This window comes from Peromyscus eremicus, chromosome 8a (genome assembly GCF_949786415.1).
Source record: "Peromyscus eremicus chromosome 8a, PerEre_H2_v1, whole genome shotgun sequence".
NCBI lineage: Eukaryota > Metazoa > Chordata > Mammalia > Rodentia > Cricetidae > Peromyscus > Peromyscus eremicus.
In genome coordinates, this window is record NC_081423.1 from 70,054,532 (window position 1) to 70,075,768 (window position 21,237).

General features: G+C 42.7%; 1 protein-coding gene across 3 annotated transcripts; it reads right to left on the reverse strand.

Moving 5' to 3' along the window:
* Window positions 1-1,758: 1,758 nt before the first annotated feature.
* Window positions 1,759-21,117, reverse strand: Prr11 (proline rich 11). Of its 3 annotated transcripts, XR_009380689.1 has the most exons (11): window positions 20,739-21,117; window positions 16,238-16,376; window positions 13,323-13,473; window positions 12,775-12,897; window positions 10,182-10,445; window positions 8,096-8,194; window positions 6,626-6,747; window positions 5,628-5,687; window positions 5,447-5,543; window positions 4,183-4,259; window positions 1,759-2,301 (listed from the first exon to the last, which is right to left on the reverse strand). XR_009380689.1 is itself a non-coding variant. In XM_059271439.1 (10 exons), the coding sequence occupies exons 2-10, from the start codon at window positions 16,369-16,371 to the stop codon at window positions 2,233-2,235; spliced, it is 1,119 nt and encodes a 372-aa protein (XP_059127422.1). In that variant the 5' UTR covers window positions 16,372-16,376; window positions 20,739-21,105; the 3' UTR covers window positions 1,759-2,232. The 3 variants fall into 3 exon arrangements, 2 of the variants coding, with proteins under 2 accessions (XP_059127422.1, XP_059127423.1); XM_059271439.1 differs by lacking the exon at window positions 4,183-4,259 and having other exon boundaries at window positions 20,739-21,105; XM_059271440.1 differs by lacking the exons at window positions 4,183-4,259; window positions 20,739-21,117 and adding an exon at window positions 19,672-19,808.
* Between the last annotated feature and the right edge of the window lie 120 nt (window positions 21,118-21,237).

Consider the following 21,237-nt stretch of genomic DNA (forward strand, 5'->3'; position numbering starts at 1 on the left):
TGAGCATGGTCAAATAAGGTAGCTAAGTAAAATATAAGGTTCTCAGTTCAATGTGAATTTCAGACAAACAATAACACATATATACTCTTCTAGTTGCTGTGATGAAATACCTGAGGACAGCAATTTAAGGAAGGAAGGGTTTGTTTGGCTTATAGTTCTACCATACACTCTGTCTGGAGGGAGGAGATCAAGACAGCAGAAGCCTAAAGCAGCTGCTCACATTGCATCCACAGTGAAGAAGATCCCAGCTTAGGGGATGGTGCTACCCACAGAGGGTGGGTCTTCCCATCTCAATTAACCTAATCCAGATAATGTCTGAGAAAGTCCATCTCCCAGGTGATTATAGATAATATGAAATAGACAACTCTGTGTGTGTGTGTTTGTGTGTGTGTGTGTGTGTGTGTGTGTGTTAGTACTAGTGATTGAACCTGGAGCTATGAACATTAGACAAGTACTATATTCCTCCCTGCAAAGACCTAAATACACTTTTTTTTAAAAAATGTAAGTGGTTTTCATTTAATACTAAAGAGATATTTCTACTAGCTTAGTATGTATGTATATGGCCTTGAGTTCGATCTGTAACACTCAAATATTTATAGTTTAGTAGGACAGATTTATAAGCTTATTTGTGGTTTATCTGAAATTCAAATTTAATGGAGCATCTTATATTCTTATTTGCTAAATCTAACAACGCTAGACTGGCAAGAATGAATGAAGTCCAGTGAGAGACACAACACTACTGTCAGCCAATACACAGGCTGATAAGGACCAGGAACCGGGCTTCTCAATAAAACTGCCATGGACCACAGAGAGTCCTTGGCAAGGCATTCTGGAAAACTGAAGTTTCATGCTGAAATCATGAAAATTTTATTTGACTGCAGGAAAATGGACAGCAGATATAAAAATACAAGGCTGAGGTATAGGCTCAGGGTACATGGACTTAGCAGGTGTGAGGCCCTGGGTTCAGCCCCAAAAAGAAAAAAAGAAAAAAAAAAGGTGTCTCAGTGAGCCAGATCAAACCACCTATCTAAGTTGCTAAGTCATTTTAGAAATGTGTCATTACATTCTAGCCAGATTTGGCTCACACCTGTAATCCCAGCATTTAGGAGGATGAGAACAGAGGATTGCCAAGAATCCCAGGCCAGATTGGGCTATAATGTAAGACTCCATTTCAAGCAAACACAGGGTACTTTTGAATTTTTCAGGTCACATGGAGTTGTTCTGTGTGTTTTTTTTTTTCCCTCTAAATTAATTGTTTATTTATTTTAAGACAGGGTCTCACTGTATAGTTCTGGCTGATATGGAATTTACTATGTAGACCAGACTGCCCTCAAACTCCCTGAGATCTTTGGGCTTCTGCCTTCTAAGTGCTGGAATTGAATGCATGCATCACCATGCCCAGCTAGAGGGTCTTATTTCACGAATCAAGTGTGTAGCAATGAATGAATCAGCCTGAGATGAACAGGAACCAGGCTCTGTTCTTTATTTTCTTTTTAAAATTTTATATTTTTAGTTATGTGTTGGTGTATCTGTGTACACGTGAGTGCAGGTGCCCGCCTAGCCAGAAGAGGGCAGTGAATGGCTTGGACCTGGAGCTATAGGCACACATAAGCCACTTGAAGTGAGTGCTAGGATCTGAACTTGGGTCCTCTGCAAAAGCAGCAAGTGCTCTTAACTGCTGAGCCATTTTTTCTAGTACTCAGATTATTTTCTTAATGTCATAACTATATTTACATAATAAACTAGTTATACCATGAATATTTTTTAACGTGTTTATTAATTTTGTGTGTTGAAGGGGGCACATATAATAGTGTACATGTGGAGGTCAGAGGACAACCTGTGGGATTCAGTTCTTCCTTCCCTCCATTTGGGTCCTGGGCACTGAACTTGGGTCATTAGGCTTGGGGGCAAGTGCCTTTACCCATTGAACCACAATCACCAGTCCCTATGGAATTAAATCTGAACAGCCGCTCTAACCTAAATTGGGTAATTCCAGGATACACATTACATTGCAGATTGCACCTTCCCATCGGGTCCCCTTAACATCACGATCACCAGAAAGCATCTAAATGCTCTCTGTTTGCCACAGTATGTGTAGGTTCCATACATACTCACTCTGACTCTTCAAGCAGAATTACATTCGTAGAGCTATACATATTTTAGTACATGAAAATTTAGGGGGTTTGATCTGTCATTGTCTGGATCTCTCCATGGAGTCAGGCAGAGTTGGCCTCAGTTTTGGTCATCAAAGCTGCTTGTAGGAAGTGGCAGGGACTGAGTAGGGCTTTGAGGATGAGCCAGCTATGAAAACAGAAGTCACAGGTATAACATGAATGATGCTCCTATGACCACCACAAGTCTCCTTATTAACAAAGCCTTGATGCTTTTTGCAAGGCAGCATTGCTTTCCTAGTTACCCTCCCCAGCTTTCCTGATACAGAAGCTAACAAGCCTTTTGCTCCCGGTCTTTCTCCTTTTGCCTGAGATGTGACTATATGGGGAGCACTGCCACTGTGCACCATGAGGATAAAAGCCGTGCATTAAGGGTGAAAGAGGACGAGAAATGGTGGCTTGTGTGTGGAACCCCAGCACTTGACAGTCTGAGGCTGGACTGCTACAAGTTTGAGGCCAGCCTGGGCTACATAGTGAGATTCTGTCTCAAAACCAAAACCAACCAAACAACCAAACAAGAACAACCAAACTAAACGAAAGGAAATGGGTAAAGAGCAGGAAGGGCATGATAAAGCAGCTGCACCAGCCATGGATCTCCATTCCCCAGGGAGATTCTCAGGTGAGAAACCCCCGGAATTCCAGCTGGGGTGGTAGCCTATGCTTTTAATCCCAGATAGGAGTTTAAGGCCAGCCTGGTCTAGCTAGCAAGTTCCAGGTCAGCCAGGGTTACAAGGGAAGACCCTGTCTAAAAAACAAACAAACAAACAAACAAACAAACAAACAAAATGATTCTAGTGGTTGGAGATTTACTTCAAAGAAGAGTGCTTGCTGAGCAATTATAAGGTCCTAGGTTTGGTCCTCAGTTTGAAAAAAAAAAAAAAGACAAACTTAAAAGAAAAATGAATTCATTGTAGGCCAGCCACAGTTACATGGCTACTTGAGACTCCTGGGGGGGGTATATTTATATAAAAATATGTATATTTTCCTTTTTAAATTTTTTTCTTTTTTGTTTTTCTAGACAGAGCTTCTCTTGAGTAGCCTCAGCTGTCTTGGAACTCACTCTGTAGACCAAGCTGATTTCAAACTCACCGAGATTTGCCTGCCTCTGCCTCCCGAGTACTGGGATTAAAGGCATGCGCCACTCCCCCACACTATACGTTTTACATACATAAATGAACTGATATTTTGTCACTTGTGGCTGGGTGCAAACTCTGGGTAGACTTGCTTTACAGTTAATGGGAGCATAAGGGCTCAGTGGGAAAAGTCATTCTTCCTACTAAGTGGATTTGTGGTAACACAGCATATGGCAGAATTTCATCTGTGATTTTTGCTATAGCACAACACGTGGGTTTTTTATTATTATTATTATATTTTCATCTGTTTCCATGGTTCCTGGTACACTGTACTAGCTATTGTGTGGGGTGAGGGTAGCAAGGGTCCCAGCACTAACAGAGAAAGGAAGTGGCTAAGGCCTTCTGTGAGGCTTCTTCCCTTTAGCTCAGGAGTCTGTGGCGCTTCTGCCCCACAGGAAAGAGGAACTAGTGTTCAAAGCCACAAAGGTCAGCAACCAAGTGCAGCATTCCAGCAGGGGAGGCAGGAGATGGCTTCTCTTCAGAGCCAGTAATCCAGGAGATGAGGAAGACTAAGACAGACGGGGGTGGAAAAGAGGAGACAAAGACCAGCAACTCTTCTTGGTTTTCATGTGGCTCATCAGGCAGGTGATCATGGAGAAGGCTGTCGGACCTTTTCCCATTAACACTCGTTAAATGGAGTCTGCTAGCCAGACTTGTATTTCCATTCTGTCTGTCATCTGTCAGGCTCCCGTTCTAGAGACCACCACATTGTTATTTTTCAGTTTGTCATATAGGTCATTATGCCTCTCAGAATGGGACACTTATAAATGCTGCTCTTTTGTTGCCTAGGACTTTCTCCTCTCTGACATATATGGTAGGATAACCCTTTCCTTGTTAATTCCTATTTATTTTTTAATTGTCTCTGCCCAAAGCATTACCTTCTGAAATCTTCTAGGCTAGGCCATCTTGGCTAGATCATTTCCTGTTTTCTTGCTCTTTTTCTTCATAGCACTTACTATGGGATGAGACAATAAGGAATTATTTGATTCACATCTATATTTTCCACTAGACTGAAAGGTTCAGGGCAGCAGATCTATGTCTGCCTTTTCTAATCAGTCTAATCCTGGTACTCTAGCACAGTGCTTACCATACAGAAAGCACTTGATGAATTCTCATGAAAGGAAATTAAACCACCAGACATTTATTAACAAAGGGGAAATGATAATCCTAGCTGTATATTACAATAATTTTTCTTCACAGGTTTTTTTTTTTTTTTTTTTTGGTTTTTTTGAGACAAGGGTTTCTCTGTGTAGTTTTGGTGCCTGTCCTGGATCTCGCTCTGTAGACCAGGCTGGCCTCGAACTCACAAAGATCTGCCTGCCTCTGCCTCCCAAGTGCTGGGATTAAAAACATGCGCCACCACTGCCCGGTCTTCACAGAATTTTATACCAAATAATTAAAGCATTTTGCAAAGCATACAGAATGAGAAAAGATCATTCTTTGATTTGGTTGTTTGCCTCTGCAGCATTAGAGGCTGATCCCAGGGTGTCCCATGTGCTAGGTAAGGGCTACAACATGGAGCTACATTTCCAGCTTCTTTCTGCTGCTGCTTCTTCCTCCTCTTTCCTTCTCCTTCTTTGAGACACGGTTTCTCTGTGTGCTGCCCTGGCAGTACTAGAAATCACTCTGTAGACCAGGCTGGCCTCGAACTCAGAGATCCACCAGCTTCTGCCTCCCAAGTGCTGGGATTAAAGGACACCACCTGGTGAACAGTGTGCACTCTTAACCACTGAGCCACATCTCTGGCCCCTATTATTATTATTGTTGTTACTAAGAGAGCTACTTTGGGTAGTGGGACATGCCTATTATCCTAAAACTAGGCAAGTTGAGTCGGGAAGATTATGTACTTGAGGTCAGTCTGGTGGGGTACATAGTGAGACCCTCTTTCAAAATATATAAATAAATACTTTAGACTGTGATTCTAAATAAATTACATTATTCTCCCTCCCTCCCTCTACCCCTCCCTCCCTCTTTCCCTCCCTTTTCTCTTTTCCCTCCCTCCTTCCTTCCCTCCAATGCTTGGCTCTGAGCCAGGCCCTCATGCATGCTGGGCTACATACATTCTCAGCACTTACATAAATTATTTTTCAGGAAAACAAGCCAGAGGACTTAGTTTGGATTTTAGGTTTTTCACAGACTCACCAGAAACTTTCTCCTTAAGGCCCGAGTCATGACTGGAGTCAGTCCAGTTCCTGTTTCCATATTTTCTTTATTGATGAGAGGGGTCCCACCTGGGCTCCTATAAAAGTGTGAAAAGGTCAGAGCTGCGTTTTATCCCCACTTTTCCAACTGCCTTAGAAAGCACAGGAGAAGTGATTGTTACCTGTCTACATCGACCTTTCTCAGCAGTTTCCGCAGATCTATCTGGCTTTTACCAGGAGTACTGAGAATAAAGACATAAAAATTATAACTTTCAGATTTCACCACTTTTCCAAAAACAGGTCAGTTTTATAGACAATCTCCTAGAAAGTAGTTCTTTTTGCCACATTAAGAAAATAGAAGCTGGGCAGTGGTGGTGCACGCTTTTAATCGCAGCACTTGGGAGGCAGAGGCAGGCGGATCTATGAGAACAAGGCCAGCCTGGTCTACAAAGCGAGTTCCAGGAAAGGCAGGGATGTGATACAGAGAAACCCTGTCTTGAAAAATAACAACAACTGGGGCTGGAGAGATGGCTCAGAGGTTAAGAGCACTGTTTGTTCTTCCAAAGGTCCTGAGTTCAATTCCCAGCAACCACATGGTGGCTCACAACCATCTGTAATGAGATCCGGTGCCCTCTTCTGGCCTGCAGGGACACATGCAGACAGAACACTGTATACATAATAAATAAATAAATCTTAAAAAAAAAAAAAAAAGAAAGAAAAAAAGAAAAATAACAACAACTGCCAGGCGGTGGTGGCGCATGCCTTTAATCCCAGCACTCGGGAGGCAGAGCCAGGCGGATCTCTGTGAGTCTCCAAAGCGAGTTCCAGGAAAGGCACAAAGCTACACAGAGAAACCCTGTCTTGAAAAAAAAATAATAATAAAAATAAAATTAAAATGGCCCCAAAAGGGGCCGGTGAGATGTTTCAGTGGGTAAAGACCCTTGCTGCATAAGCCTGACAGCCAGTGTTTGATCTGTGAGAATCCATGTAAGGGTGAAAGAAGAAGACCAACTACACAATGTTTGTCTGCTGACCTTACAAAGGCAGTGGCATGTGTACATGTTCCCCTCCCCCATCATACACATACAACAATGATGAACTACTTTTAAATTTTAAAAAGAAGCAAAGGAAAATCAGCATTTTCAGTAGCAGCAGAGCATAATAGTGTGCAGTTCCTTACATTAAGACATTTTTAACTCGTGTGGCTAACACCTTGTTGTTGGGTTTCAGAGTAACACGTTGCAGGTCGGAGATAGTAACTAGTGGACTCCGTTCCTCTGGTGGTGATGGTAGAAGCTTTAACTACAAAATGAGACATTAAAGATATATATATTAAAATAGCATTCTAATGCAAATACCCCCAAACAGCAAACGTTTGACTGCCAGAGGGTACATTTTCCATGATTCAATTCTTTATGTCAAAGGGTCAAAGGCTCTCTCTCACACTCCCCATCTCTCTCGGGTTTTACTAGCTGGATCCTGTTGGTCAGACCAGGCTGGTATGGAACTTGAATAGTGTGGCCTTGAATTCAAAGAAATCCTCCTGCCTGAGTCTAGGTGCTAAGAATACAGGTGTGAGGCACCACACCCACCTACTATGTTTCTGTCTATAGTATGTCTCTCAGGCTGGCCTCTTGACTTCCTGTGTCCCTAAGGATGACTTTGAACTCCTGATTCTTTGCAGACACCTCCCAAGCGCTAGGATCATTAGTGTACACTATTGTGTATGGGTGTACATGATAGATGTGTGTGTATGTGTTTTTGTGTATGTGTGTGTGAGTGTGTGCATGGAGGCCAGGGGTCAATGCCAGGCATTTTCATTATCACTTACTATCATGTTGAGACAGGGGCTTTCACTGAACCTGGAGCTCACTAATTGACTAGACCTGCTAGCCAGTGAGTTTGGGGGTCTGACTGTCTCCCCCTCTCCAGGGTTAGGAGTATAGGTGGGGCCGCTTTTTTTCACATGGGTGTTGGGGATCTGAACTCAGACCCTCATGCCTGTGTGGCAAGCACTTTTCCAACTGAGCCATCTCTTCAGCCTGTTTTTGTTTGTTTTTTTTTTTAAGTACTGGAGAGTGAAACCAGGGCCTCATACGTGTGAGGCAAATGCTCTGTCATTAAACTGTATACCTAGCCCCAACAGAAGAACTTCTTCTATATATAAGGTTTACCATATTTTCCCAAAGGAACAGCCAGGTTTAAAAAGGAAGAAGCAAGGCGTGACACTGTGTTTCTAACACTTGTGAGGTTTAGGTGTGGTGCATTCAAAGATTTGAAGTCAGCCTGGGTTAAGTAGCAAGAAAAACATACCCGTGAGCTTGGGAGATAGCTTAGTTGGTACAGTGTTTACAGTGCTAATTTACAGTGTTAATCCTAGCACTTGGGAGGCAGAGGCAGGTGGATCTCTGTGAGTTTGAGGCCAGCCTGGTTTACAGAGCAAGTTCCAGGACAGCCAGGGCTACACAGAGAGATCCTGTCTATAAATAAATAAATAAATAGGTGTAAGGTGGAAAGTGATAGAGGAAGACACCCCGTATTAACCTCTGGCCTCCACATATGTATCCACAAACACAGAACTGTAACACTTATACAAAACACCCCCAGCCCCAAAGGAAGAAGGCCTTGTGTGTTCACGGTGACATCTTACCTTCTTCCTTTCTTCAATACTCTGTGTCTTTTTTAGTTTTACAGTGAGTAGATCTTTAACAGTTATATGCATAGGTCCATCTTTCTTTAATGGTTCAGTCTTAAAATACACGGAGAGGTTAGGATTAAAATTGGCATCAGGACATCAGTGAAATCCAAATCCAAGTTTACTTTGTAAAGATTCAGAGTTGAAAGTTAACTTGTTATCATTATTTATTTATTTATTTATTTTTTTGCTTTTCCTCTACCATTATTTTTGAGACAGGGTATTGCTATCTAGTCCTGGCTGTCTTAGTACTCCATAGGTAGCTTAAACTGGCCTCAAACTCATGGCAATCCTTTTGTGTCAGCTTCCAAATGCTAGGATTATAGGAATGTACCACCACACCTATCTCAAGTTAACTCTTTTTTTGTTTGGTTGTTTTCGAGACAGGGTTTCACTGTGTAGCTTTGCGCCTTTCCTGGAACTCACTTTGGAGACCAGGCTGGTCTCGAACTCACAGAGATGTGCCTGCCTCTGACTCCTGAGTGCTGGGATTAAAGGTGTGCGCCACCATCGCCCGAGTTAACTCTTATTTACCCTAGGGATTAAACACATTCTCTGTGAGCAAGCAAGAATGACAGGGGTATGAGTGGGTAGTGGTGGGGTGTGAGTGGATGGGGTGGTGCCAGAGCACCTTAAATTTTTTTTTTAATTTGGAGCTAGAGAGCATGGCACAGTGGTTAAGAGTACTTGCAGAGGGCCTGAGTTTTGTTCCCAGCACCCATGATGCACAACCATCTATAACTCCAGTTCCAGGGGATCCAACACCTTCTTCTGACCTTTTTAGGCACCAGGCATGTACACGGTACACAGACACACAAGCAGGCAAAACACCCATTCACATAAGATGAAATAATTTTAAAATTAAAAAAGTGTATGTATTTTAATGTATATTCATGTTTGGACTGCATTTATGTATGTGTACTACATGTATGCTTGGTGCCTTTGGAGTCTACAAGAGGATGTCAGATCTCCTGAAACTAGAGTGATAGAGAGTTGTGTCCTACCAAATGGGTGCTGGGAACCAAACTCTGGTCCTCTGCAAGAGCAGCAAAGTGCTCTTAACTGCTGAGCCATCTCTCCAGCAACTCTACATCAGAATTTTCTTTGTATGTTTGTTTTGAGACTGGCCTCAAACTCCCAATATAGCCATAAACTCACTATGTAACCAAGGATGACCTTGAACTCTGGATCCTCCTACTTGTACCTCCCAAGTGATAGGATTAGATATGTGTTTTAGCCTTGTGAATATAGCTTTCAAAATATATAATAATGGAGCAAGGCATAGTGCTGTGTGTGTGTGTGTGTGTGTGTGTGTATTTTGTGGATTACAGTCCAAGCTCCTCAAAAGTTGAAGCAAAAGATCACAAGTTACAGGATAGCCTGTGCTACATAGTGAGTTCTAAGCCAGTCAGGGCTACAAATCAAGATCCAGTCTCAGAGAACAAATAAATAAAAGCAAAAGCCTAAAACAAAACAAAGGAACAACAACAAGAAAACCCCAATAATTATATTACATTGACATATATCCGCAATGCCAGCTACTCAAAGGCTAAAGCAAAGGGATGGCTTGAGCCCACCAGTTCAAGACCAGCTTGGACAACATAATGAGACTATATCTAAGACCAAAAACAAGCCCCAACCCCAACCCCCCAAAAAACCCAACAAAAAACTTATAACTAAAATCATAATAATTAACAAAATTAAGATATAGAATCAGGCTGGGCGGTGGTGGCACACGCCTTTAATCCCAGCACTCGGGAGGCAGAGCCAGGCGGATCTCTGTGAGTTCGAGGCCAACCTGGGCTACCAAGTGAGTTCCAGGAAAAGGCGCAAAGCTACACAGAGAAATCCTGTCTCAAAAAACCAAAAAAAAAAAAAAAACAAAACCAAACCAAAAAAAAAAAAAAAAAAAAAAAAGATATAGAATCAGAACAAAATACAGTCTTCACATCTAGGCCTTTGGCTCAGCTTTGAAAGGCCTCTTGGCTTTATTCCTGTATTACAGTCTAACTAAAACACACTGTTACTGATTATTTCTTACCTGAAGTGCTTTAGCAGTACCAGATTTTCTGAGCAGCAAAGGTGCTAGGGGTGGTGGAGGTGGAGGAAGGGGAGGAGGAGGGGGAGGAGGAGGGGGAGGAGGAGGGGGAGGGGGAGGATGACTGGCTGGCTGTGGCAGTGTGGGAGGAAGTACAGTTCTGGATTCTCCATGGGTTGTTGGAGCACAGGCAGGCACGTTTATGAGTTTATCACTCACACAACACTTATGACAACAGCTTGAATAAGAAGAATTTTCTGAGATGGTCTGGAAGATACCATAATTGACAAACAATAGATTAATTTGGTGGTGTGTATTTGGTTCTTTCTTTCTTTCTTTCTTTCTTTCTTTCTTTCTTTCTTTCTTTCTTTCTTTCTTCCTTTCTTTCTCTCTCTCTCTCTCTCTCTCTCTCTCTCTCTCTCTCTCTCTCTCTCCCTCTCTCTCTCTCTCTCTCTCTCTCTTTCTTTCTTTCTTTGAGACATTTCCCACTCTGGCTCAGGCTGGCCTGGAACTCACTCAGGCTGGCCTTAAATTCAAACTGTTTCCTCAGTCGTCCGGGCATTAGGATTACAGGAATGCATGACCACTCCTGACAATAACAACAAAGTTTCTTCTATGATTCCATTGTTTATTGGGCTAGAGAGAAGTCTGGCAAGTACAAGCTTGCCGCTCTTGCAGAGGACTGCATTTAGTTCCCAGAGCAGATGGGACAGCTCAAGTCTAACTCCACTTCCAGGCGACCTGACGCCCTCTTCTGGCCATCATACCCACCCCAGCCACACCCAGGCTTTGTTTTATGTTTTTGTTTCCAATGGTGAGGATCATACAGCTAGAACATATATGTGTATAATAAATTTGTATGTATGTTCCTATATATAAGGAAAGTATATGAATATCTGTATCTCATAAGGATACTTCCATTGGCTTAATGAACTTGTTAGCTGATTAGCTATTTTGAGATGAGGATCTTGCTAATTAGCCAGGCTGACCTTGAATTCCCAGGCTCAGGTGATCCCTTTGCTTTAGCTTCCCTAACAGATGGGACTATAGGCACACATCACCAGGCCCAACTGAAAAACTATCACACTATATGTTTTAACTATAGATGAAGCATCCTATAGAATCCGAACACCATCTCTTTCTATACCTCTGTATTTAATTTATTAAATGGTATGTTCTTTTTGTTCGGGTTTTTGAGACACAGTCTCTAGCTCAGGGTGGTCCGGGGCTCACTGTGTGGTCTATGTTGGGCAATCCCCATGCCTCAGCCACGCACCACCACACCTAAAGAAAAGTGTTGACATTGACTACAGGGGGTTCTCAGCGTCCTTCTGCTTCGTTTGTTGACTTCTTCCAGGCTGAGGACTGAACATATGATACTGTGCGTGATAGACAAACACACTACCCCTGAACTACACCCCCAGGCTCATAATTGTTACATTTGCACACTCACGGCACTTTGGTATTTATTTTTTGCAAACTCTCCCTTCCCTCACATTGGGGATTGAACTGGGAGTCCACATGGCAGGCAAATGCTTTATCACTGAACTATATCCCCAGCTTAAAGTAATTTTTGTGAGACAGGGTCTCCTGTATTCCAGGCTGGCCTTAAAGTCCCTATGTTATTGGGGATGACCTTACTTTCAGTTCTTCAGCCTTGACCTCCTAAGTGCTAAGATTATATGTGTAAGCCACCATGGCTGATTCATGTAGTGCTGGGGCCTCCTGCATGCCAGTGGAGCGCTCTACCAACTGAGCCCATCCCTAGCTACTTTCTGCTGAAAACAAAAGAAGTGTTAAAGATGCATTTATCTTATGTTATATCTATGTGTATGTGCCTGCTCGTCTCTATGTGGACCGTGTGTGTAAATGCCTGCAACGTTCCGAAGAAGGCATCAAACTCCCTGGAACGAGAGTTACAGGCAGTTATGAACCACCCAGTGTGGGTGCTTGGAACTGAACCTGGTTATCTGCAAGAGCAGCAGGTGTTTTTAACCACAGATCCATTTCTCCATTCCCTCTGGCCCCACCTGAAAATTCTGATAGCCATTTCCTTCACTATTCCCCACAAAAGTTTTATTAGTTTATGTTCTTCTCAATAATGTAAGAAAGTATCTATTTTTACAAATTTTTAATTTTTTTTTGCCAATCTGATTAAGTTCAATGTTGCTCATTGAAATTCCCTTAATATTTCTATTTTGTTTGTGTGCCCAAGACCATTAATTGTCCTCAATATACATTTAAAAATAGTTTTTGATTTTAATTATGTGGTTGTGTGTGTATGTGCACACAGGAGTACAGGTGCCTACGCAGGCCAGAGGGGTTGGACTCCCCAAAGTTGGAGTTACACACAGTTGTAAGACACCCACTGTAGGTTCTAGGGACCAAATTTGATCCTCTGCATGAACAGTGCACTCTCTTGACTGGGGAGCCATCTCTCCAGGGCCCCCATTATAGTTTTGTCTTCTTCCTTTGCAAAAGGAAGTCTCTCTGCCTGACTTTTGAGGTAATACCCAAACTCAGATCCAGAGTCTTTTCCTATCCTAATAGTCTTTTCAGATAACATCTCTGGACTGGTTTGTTTGGCAATACCCACCTTCAGTGTTTCTTGGAGCTTGCATAATTCACTTTTCAAAACACAAACTTGTTGTTTTAGACTGTGAAGTTCTCTGTGGTAGACTCGGGAAGGGAAGATGGCATCTTTCAGTACTTTGAAACTCTGAAATTCATAAATAAACAAGCCTGAATCTAATGAGCAGCATGGTAAAGAAAGTGGTGTCACATACGGCTTACGTAAGCAAAGACAGGCGTGATCTCACAAATTAATCTTTTTTTTTTTTAAATATTTATTTATTATATATACAGTGTTCTGGCTGCATGTTTGCCTGCAGGCCAGAAGAGGGCACCATATCTCACTACAGATGGTCGTGAGCCACCATGTGGTTGCTGGGAATTGAACTCAGGACCTCTGGAAGAGCAGCCAGTGCTCTTAACCGCTGAGCCATCTCTCCAGCCCTCACAAATTAATCTTATCCAAGCTCAGCCTCAGGGATCTGTCAGGCCTAGGAACCATACAAGAACATACACACTAAGTATGGCCGAACAGAAACTCTATTGCTGAGAACAGGTTTATGAAACCTCTACCTGGGCTGCACAGGTCTGACAGCAACTGTATATGCACCATGCTCTGTGCGTCCAAAGGTTTACTGCATCTTTGATGCTGGGAAACCTGAAGTTCCAAGGTCGTCTTAGCCAGTTTCTGCTATGGGGTGTATCTGTTGAAGAGGTAACCACTCTGTGGAAGAAACAGTAAACAAAACAAATAAAAAACCATAGGTCGTGCATGGGCATGGTGGTGCACACTCAGAAAGCAGACGAAGGAAGATAGATTTAAGTTCAAGGGAAGCTTGTTCTACATAGTGAGTCCCAGCCCAGTCAAAACAACACAGTAAGACCTATCTCAAAAAAGAAAGAAAGGATGGCCCTGCTTCAGAGTCACACTTATAAAACCAAGTAGATCTCTGCGAGTTCTAGGCCAACTAGGGCTACATGGTGAGACTCTGTCTCAAAAAAAAAAACATCACCCCCCAACACACACACCCACACACAAAACCCAACTTAGGTCAGACTAAAAGCTTCTACTTAAATAATTAGTTGGGCTTACTTATTTTAAATTAAATGAATTATTTTTGGTGCTGGGGAGTAAATCCAAGGGTGATGCTAAGCACACATTCTAGCAGAGAGCTATACCTCTTATCACAAATAGCTAGTTTATAGTATGACTCAGAACCAGGGACTGAATGACTGAATGACTTTCTTTTCTGTTCCTTTTCTTGAGACAGGGTCTCATTATTTTGTTCAGACTGTCCTGGAACTGGCTGTGTGGACCAGGCTTGTCTTGAACTTAAACCAAACCTCCCTTCTCTGTTTCCTGAGTGCTGGGATTACAGGTATACACTAAACATACCTTTATTTATTTATAGATTAAAAAATAAATAAATGTATGTGTATGCATGCTGCACCTGTGTGACTATGTACCAAGTGTGTGAGAGCCTGCAGAGGCCAGACAGGAGGAGAAGAGATGTCTGGCAGCTGGAGTTTCAGGCAGCTGTGAGCTGCCTCTAAGTGCTGGGAATCAAACTGGGCTCACTTGGAAGAGCAGGAAGTGCTCTTAACTACTGAGCCATCTCTCTGGCCTATATATTTTTATGTTTTGAGACAATGTCTCATGTATCCTATGCTGACTTTGTTAAACATGATATGTAGCAGAGAATAAATTTGAACTCTGGTCTACCTGCCATTAGCTCCATGTGGTGGGAATATAGGTGTGAGCTACAAAGCCTGGCTCTATTTTATTTATTATTTATTTATTTAATAAAAAGAGCTTTAGAGTTAAGGATGTATAGCTCAGCAGTTGGTTTTGTTTGTTTGTTTTGTTTTTTGTTTCCATGTTTGATACCCTGAGTTTAATCTCTAGCACACAAAAAATAAATTAAAAGAAGCTGGATGGGGGTGGTACATGCCAGGCAAAGAGAGGAGACAAGAGAGGGGTTGAATTAGAGGACTTCCAAAAGCTCAAGGCCAGGGTGGAATACAGTCAGTTCCAGGGTGGCCAGGACCAGAGATAGAGAGACTTTCATACAAAAACCAACAAAAGAGGAACCTATCATCCTACACAGAGAAACCCTGTCTCCAGAAAACCAAACAAACCCAAAACAAAAAAAGAACCTATCATCAACAACAAAAGAAAGTGGAGGGGGAGGCAGGACACCAGAGGGGTATACAAAGTGTGAGTTTTCAAGAAAACCAGCACCTGGGCCGGGCGGTGGTGGCACACACCTTTATTCCCAGGACTCGGGAGGCAGAGGCAGGTGGATCTCTGTGAGTTCGAGGCCAGCCTGATCTATAGAGCGAGTTCCAGGACAGCCAAGGCTACACAGAGAAACCCTGTCTTCACAAAACAAAACAAAGCAGGAAAACCAGCACCCTACAATTCCTGGAACTCAGCTGTTCTTTCAATAATCCATTTAACTTATGGGTCTCAAAGAATAAATGACCAACCTTATTAGAACTAAGGTTTCATTCCAGTTCTATGCCCCTCTCTCATTACTTAGTTGCTAGAATTATACAATTAAAATCAACTGAAAAAGAGAAAAAATATACTTTGGGTTTGAATACAACTCCTTCTGATTCTTATTTCATTTGAATACAATTTATTTTTGGTGGGGGTGGGGTGGGGTTTTGAGACAGGGTTTCTCTGTATAACAGTCCTGGCTATCCTAGAACTCACTCTGTACACCAGGCTGGCCTTGAACTCACAGAGATCTGCCTGCCTCTGCCTCCCAAGTGCTGGGATCAAAGGTATGTGCCACCACCGCCCGGCCCAGGTGCTAGTGTTCTTAATAACTTATACTTTCTGTACCCCACTGGGGTGTGTGTGTGTGTGTGTGTGTAGGTGGACATGTGCTATGGCATGTGTGTGGAGGTCAGAAGACAATCTCAGGAGTTGGCTCTCTCCTTGCACCATGTAGGTCCCAGGGATTAAACTCAAGCAGTTGGTTTGGAGGCAAGGTTCTTCACCTGCTGAGCCTTCTCGCTGGCCCTACTTACTTTTCTTTTTTCTTTTGGGAGACAGGGTCTCCCTATAAATTCCTCAGCTGGCCTAGAACTCACAGAGACCTGCCTGCCATTGCCTCCTGAGTGATGCCATTTAAGGTTTTTACCGCCATGCCGCCCTGCTCCTTTTTTTGAGAGAGAGAGAGAAAGAGGGTGTCTCACTCCATAGTCCAGGCTGGCCTGGAACTCAAGACAGCCTTCGACTCTCAGCAATTCTCCTGCCTCAGTCTTCTGAGTGGTGAGGTTACAGTTAGCATGAGCTTCCGTGGCCAGCAATAATTTTGGTATAGGCACATTTCAAATTTTACATGGGACATCCTAAAAATGATCTATTTGGGGGCTGAAATTCAAATTTCTCTGGCTGTTCTATGCTATCATTGGCTACACTGGTAACTGTACACTGATAAGCTCTAATGTTTCCTGTCTTCTCCACTACACCTTACCTTTCTGGTGTGGGTGGTGGAGGTGGAGGGGAAGGTGTCAATAGCTTAGGCTGGACCCGAGAGGCTTCTTTCTTCTTAGATAAGTGTTTGGCTCTGGCTCTTAGCTTTCTTCTTCGCTGTTTGAATTTGGGCATGATTTCTGTAGAGAAAAATTTGAAGTAAAAAAAAAAAATATGCATATGAGTGTTTTGCCTGCCTATGTATCTGCCTTTCCACCATTTGCATGCCCGGTGCCTTCAGAGACCAGAAGAGGGCATCATGTCTCCTGGGAACTGGAGTTACAGATGGCTGTGAGCTGCGAAGTGGGTGCTGGGAATTGAATGTAAGTTTTCTAAAAGAGCAGCTAGTGCTCTTAACCCTTAGGGTCATTTCTCTAGTACCTGGAATATATGTTTTATTAAAGAATGATGTGTACATATAGAAAATATATAAACCTTCAGCGTATAGTTCAACGACTTATGATATAGGAACTTTATATACCCTCAGATACATCATCTTGGTTATTTTTGGTTTACTCCAGTTTTTTTCCTTCTTCTCCAGCCTTGGTTAAGAAATACATTGTAGTTGTGGGCATGGTGGTGTGTACCTGTAATTCCAGTACTGGGGATGGGATTTGAGGCAGAAGGATGACTGAATTGGAGAATACCTTAAAGTGATCCTGTCTCCAAAACATCTGTACACACCTGTAATCTCACCACTTGGAAGGTGGAGGCAGGTATATCAGGATTCAAGGATGCCTTCAGCTACCCTGTGAGTTCAAAGCCAGCCTGGGCACATGAGACCCTGTCTCAAAACTCTAAAACAAAACAAAAACCAGAGAGAAGAAAAGTCACCAGCATTCTAGAAATCGCTTCCCAGGGAAGAAAATGTAAACTCAGATTTAAAATGTCTCTGGAGTCTTCCTTTGGCTTTACTTTAGTCTCTCACTCTGATTTTGTTGCATTCTTTGATGAAGTCAAATGAATTTCTCTTTTTTTCTCTGCAACCCCCTCTTCCCCAGCTGGAGACCAAACCCAGGGCTTTGCATTTGTCTAGGCAAATGCTCTACTACTGAGCTAACCCCCCTCCTATTTAAAAAAGTCATTTTGAGACAAGATCCTATGCATCCCAGGCTAGCCTTCAAACTCCCATATAGCTAAGAATGACTCCTGCCTCTACCTTGACTGCTGGCGTTATCTTGAGACTAGCAATATCACATTGGGTTTTTTTATGTGCTGGAGCTTCAAGCCAAGGCTTCTGGATGCTAGGCAAACACTTTACCAACTGACTACAGTACTTAGCCGTTGCTTTCCTTATAATAGGAAAATGGCTGTAGTGGATTATGGTTTGATATTAAAAAGATAGGTTTGTGATTCAGCAACATATAATGAGCATCTACTAGATAGGCAGATGTCACAGTGGGAGGAATCATTTATAAAGTGCCCCCTTAAATGTGGAGTACATTCCACTTTTCCTCTGTCAATCTTCAATGGCCTCAACCGACAAGGAGCATTTTAGTCCCAGTTTTATACAAAAATAAGCTGAGGGTTAGATTAGATGTCTGCCTAATGTAATACAATAAAGTATTAAAACACAGACCTGTAAGTCTTCAGACCATGACTTTTCCTAGTAGACTATGGAGCAACAGTAACTTAAATAGGCTATATACAAGTACCTAAAACCAAAGACCTGTTTTAAGACAGTTATTTTGAAGCACTTAGATATTATTTAATATATTTATATTTTAATTATATATCCTTTTCTGGGAAAAAAAAAAAGTCTGGGTTAGTTTGATCTGAAGCTCCAAAAGGGCTTTGCTAGTTTTAGGTGTTCATTTCTGAGGAACAAAGATGTTGTTACTCAAGTAGCAGAAAGGAAAATGGTCTGCCTCAAACTTACAAATTTGAATAGGAAAAATCAGCCTTTGAAACACACATTTAAGGACCTGAGTGGTGGTAACAACTTTAAAAGCAACACTTGGGAAGCAGAGGCAGGTGGATCTATGTGAGTTCAAGGCTGAGCTGGTCTAATACCTTCTTCCAAGCCACCCACAGCTGTACAGTGGGACCCTGTGTCTGATAACTTAACAAACATCCATTCCACTTCTGTTCACTTGGTAACCTTTTGGAACTAGGTATTTGCATATACTTCCTCAGCATTCAGATTATCAGGACACCTCCCCACTTCCCTTTACAGGTTATAAAAACTGGGCACACGCCTTTAATCCCAGCACTTGAGAGGCAGAGAGAGGCGGATCTCTGTGAGTTCGAGGCCAGCCTGGGCTACAGAGTGAGTTCCAGGACAGGTTCCAAAGCTACACAGAGAAACCCTGTCTCTAAAAACCAAAAAAAAAAAAAAAAAAAAAAAAAAAAAACCCAAAACCAAAACCAAAAACAAAACCAAACCAACCAAACAACCAACCAAATAAACAAAAACAACAACTGGGAAGTGCCTTGGTATCAGTAGTCTAGTTCCAGAGGCTAACTCTCATGCCAAAAGGTTGTGGCAAAAGTGAATCGAAAGCATTTGATTGGATTAGATGTCAGTCAAATTTATAAGATGCATTTTTTTTTTTTTTTAAGACAGGGTCCTGTTATGTAGCACAGGATGGTCTGCAACCCAAGATCCTCCTGCCTCAGCCTCCTAAATGCTGGGATCATAGGCACAAAAGGCATACAAATCACGACTGGCTTCGAACTAGCTACAGCCCAGGACGACCCTGAACTCCTGATCCTTCTGTCTTCATCTTCCAAGTGTTAGGGTTGTGTAATTTCTTACCTGCCGACATTTCACTCATGTATTTCCTTAGCTATAGCAGCATTACATGTTTTATCCAATAAAGGAATGAAAGATACCATCACTTTCCAGTATCAGTCAGCAACGATTCTCTTTTTGCTTAAGCAATATTCTTTTTTTTTTTTTTTTTTTTTTTTGGTTTTTCGAGACAGGGTTTCTCTGTGTAGCTTTGCGCCTTTCCTGGATCTCTCTCTGTAGACCAGGCTGGCCTCGAACTCACAAAGATCCACCTGCCTCTGCCTCCCGAGTGCTGGGATTAAAGGCGTGCGCCACCACCGCCTGGCTTAAGCAATATTCTTTAAGTCTAACGAAATTGAGTGGTAGGTATCTTTGAGTGTGTGTGTTGGGGGGAGGGGGGAGCAGGAAGGTCGGTGTTAGTTATTCAAACCAGATCATATCTTTATGTTAAAGGGTGGAACAAAAAAACACAACAAAACAAAAAAACCTTCCAAGTATGAAGATTCAACAAATAACAGGACAAGAATTACATTGGCTGATCTAGCTTAGTTGGTAGAGAGCTGATCTCACATAACGAGAGACCCTGAGTTCAATAATCTCCAGTGCCACATCAATTGTCATGTTGGCACACAGGCGGGTAATCCCAGAACCGCAGAGGTGGAAGCAGGGGGATTCAGAGTTCAGGGTCATCCCTTGCCAACCTGGGTTACATGAGCCGTCTCAGAACAGTAATTAGTCTTCTGCACGAGTTGACCCCTCTGCTTCTGTTAAAACGACACCAGTTACATGAAAAGTTCTTTGTCTGGGGACTCATGTAAAGCTGTGGCAGCAGCGGAAATGACAGTTGCCATTTCATCACCAACGTTCTAAAACACATTTTTACACCCACACAAATCGCCTCTAGTCCATTTAATTTCCATTACCAATTCAGTTGGTTCACCTTGATTACTGCGGTGTGATTTCTGCCATTTTCCTATAGTCAATTTTGTTTTATTGTGAAGTATTGCTTTTTTTTTTTTTCCTGGTTCTTTCCTGTGTCTTTCTCAGAGTGACCACAGGTCTTTAGTGTCACCTAGCACAGTACCAGACATATGGTCAAAAGGTATACTTTTAAAATCGATGTCGGAAGTAACTCTGCATCAAGGAACATTGTAAAACCCCATGTCAAACATTCCTCCACAAACTTAAACGTGCTGAAGTACCGCGGGGGAGAGCATCTGGTTAAATACGTATTCTTATTCAGTAAATTTGGATGGACACCTATAATTTGCATTTGTCACTAGCGACCAGAGAAGCCAAAACCGCTAGTCTGTGGACCCACTTTGAGAGGCAATGAGTAACGAAAAAGACTGAGCAAAAGGCAATCGCTTCAAAACATATATTGCAGAGTGTTAAATAAAAATGTAGTTCGGAGCTGGGCGTGGTGGCACAAGCCTTTAATCCCAGTACTTGGGATGTAGAGGCAGGCGGATCTCAGTGAGTTTGAGACCAGACTGGTCTACACAGCGAATTCCAGGACAGTCGGGGCTGTTACACAGAGAAATCCTGTCTCGAAAAAAACAAAACAAAACAAAACAAAAAATGTGGCTCGGATGTTGCCAGCAGAGCTCTTGTCTTGCCCCAGAAAAACCTTCCCTTTTCTGCTCCATCTCCCCTACCAGTCCAGCACAAGACCCACCTCCTTTCAACCATAAGAACCCAACCACCAACAGTCCGAGCAACGGAAGATGGGACCAGGTAACAAAGAAAGATTCGTCACTGCACTTACTAGTCTAAAAGCCTGAAGATTAGATGAAGTTCGGGCTGGAGCCTCTTCCACACCTTAAAGAAAAATTCAAAATTAAATCCTTGCCGAGGAGCGACCAATCGTAGACGTGGTCTCTACAAGGTTTGTCGTCTTGAAAGGAGCCAAGCGCAGCCTGGATTACGATTGGCTGAGAGCGCATCACCTCCTGGCCAATCGGAACGGAGGCGCTTCTTGTATGAATAAGGGAAGGCGGGCGAGAAGGGGCGGGGAAGCCGGAGAGAAAAGAAGGTGTGTCACGTCGCCTAGGCCGGCGGTGGAAGCTCTTATGTCATTGGCTGCTGCTGCTTCCGAGTACACCAATCGTAAACGGCTTCCCAAGTATGAACTTGAAAGAGGAGAAGAGAAGGCAGCCAATGAGAATAATCACATATACAACAGCCAATCCTCCTACGGCGTTTTGTGTCTTTGCCCAACAGGAAAATGTGTTTCATCACGAGGGGCGTTACCCAATCGCCAATGG

Coding starts and splice junctions, on each gene's coding strand:
- Prr11 (XM_059271439.1), bottom strand. CDS start 16,371: ATGCCCAAATTCAAACAGCGAAGAAGAAAGCTAAGAGCCAGAGCCAAA. Junction 12,898..13,322: donor GTCAGACCTGTGCAGCCCAG/GTAGAGGTTTCA, acceptor TATGAATTTCAG/AGTTTCAAAGTACTGAAAGA. Junction 2,302..5,446: donor CCTTAAGGAGAAAGTTTCTG/GTGAGTCTGTGA, acceptor CTGTTTTCATAG/CTGGCTCATCCTCAAAGCCC.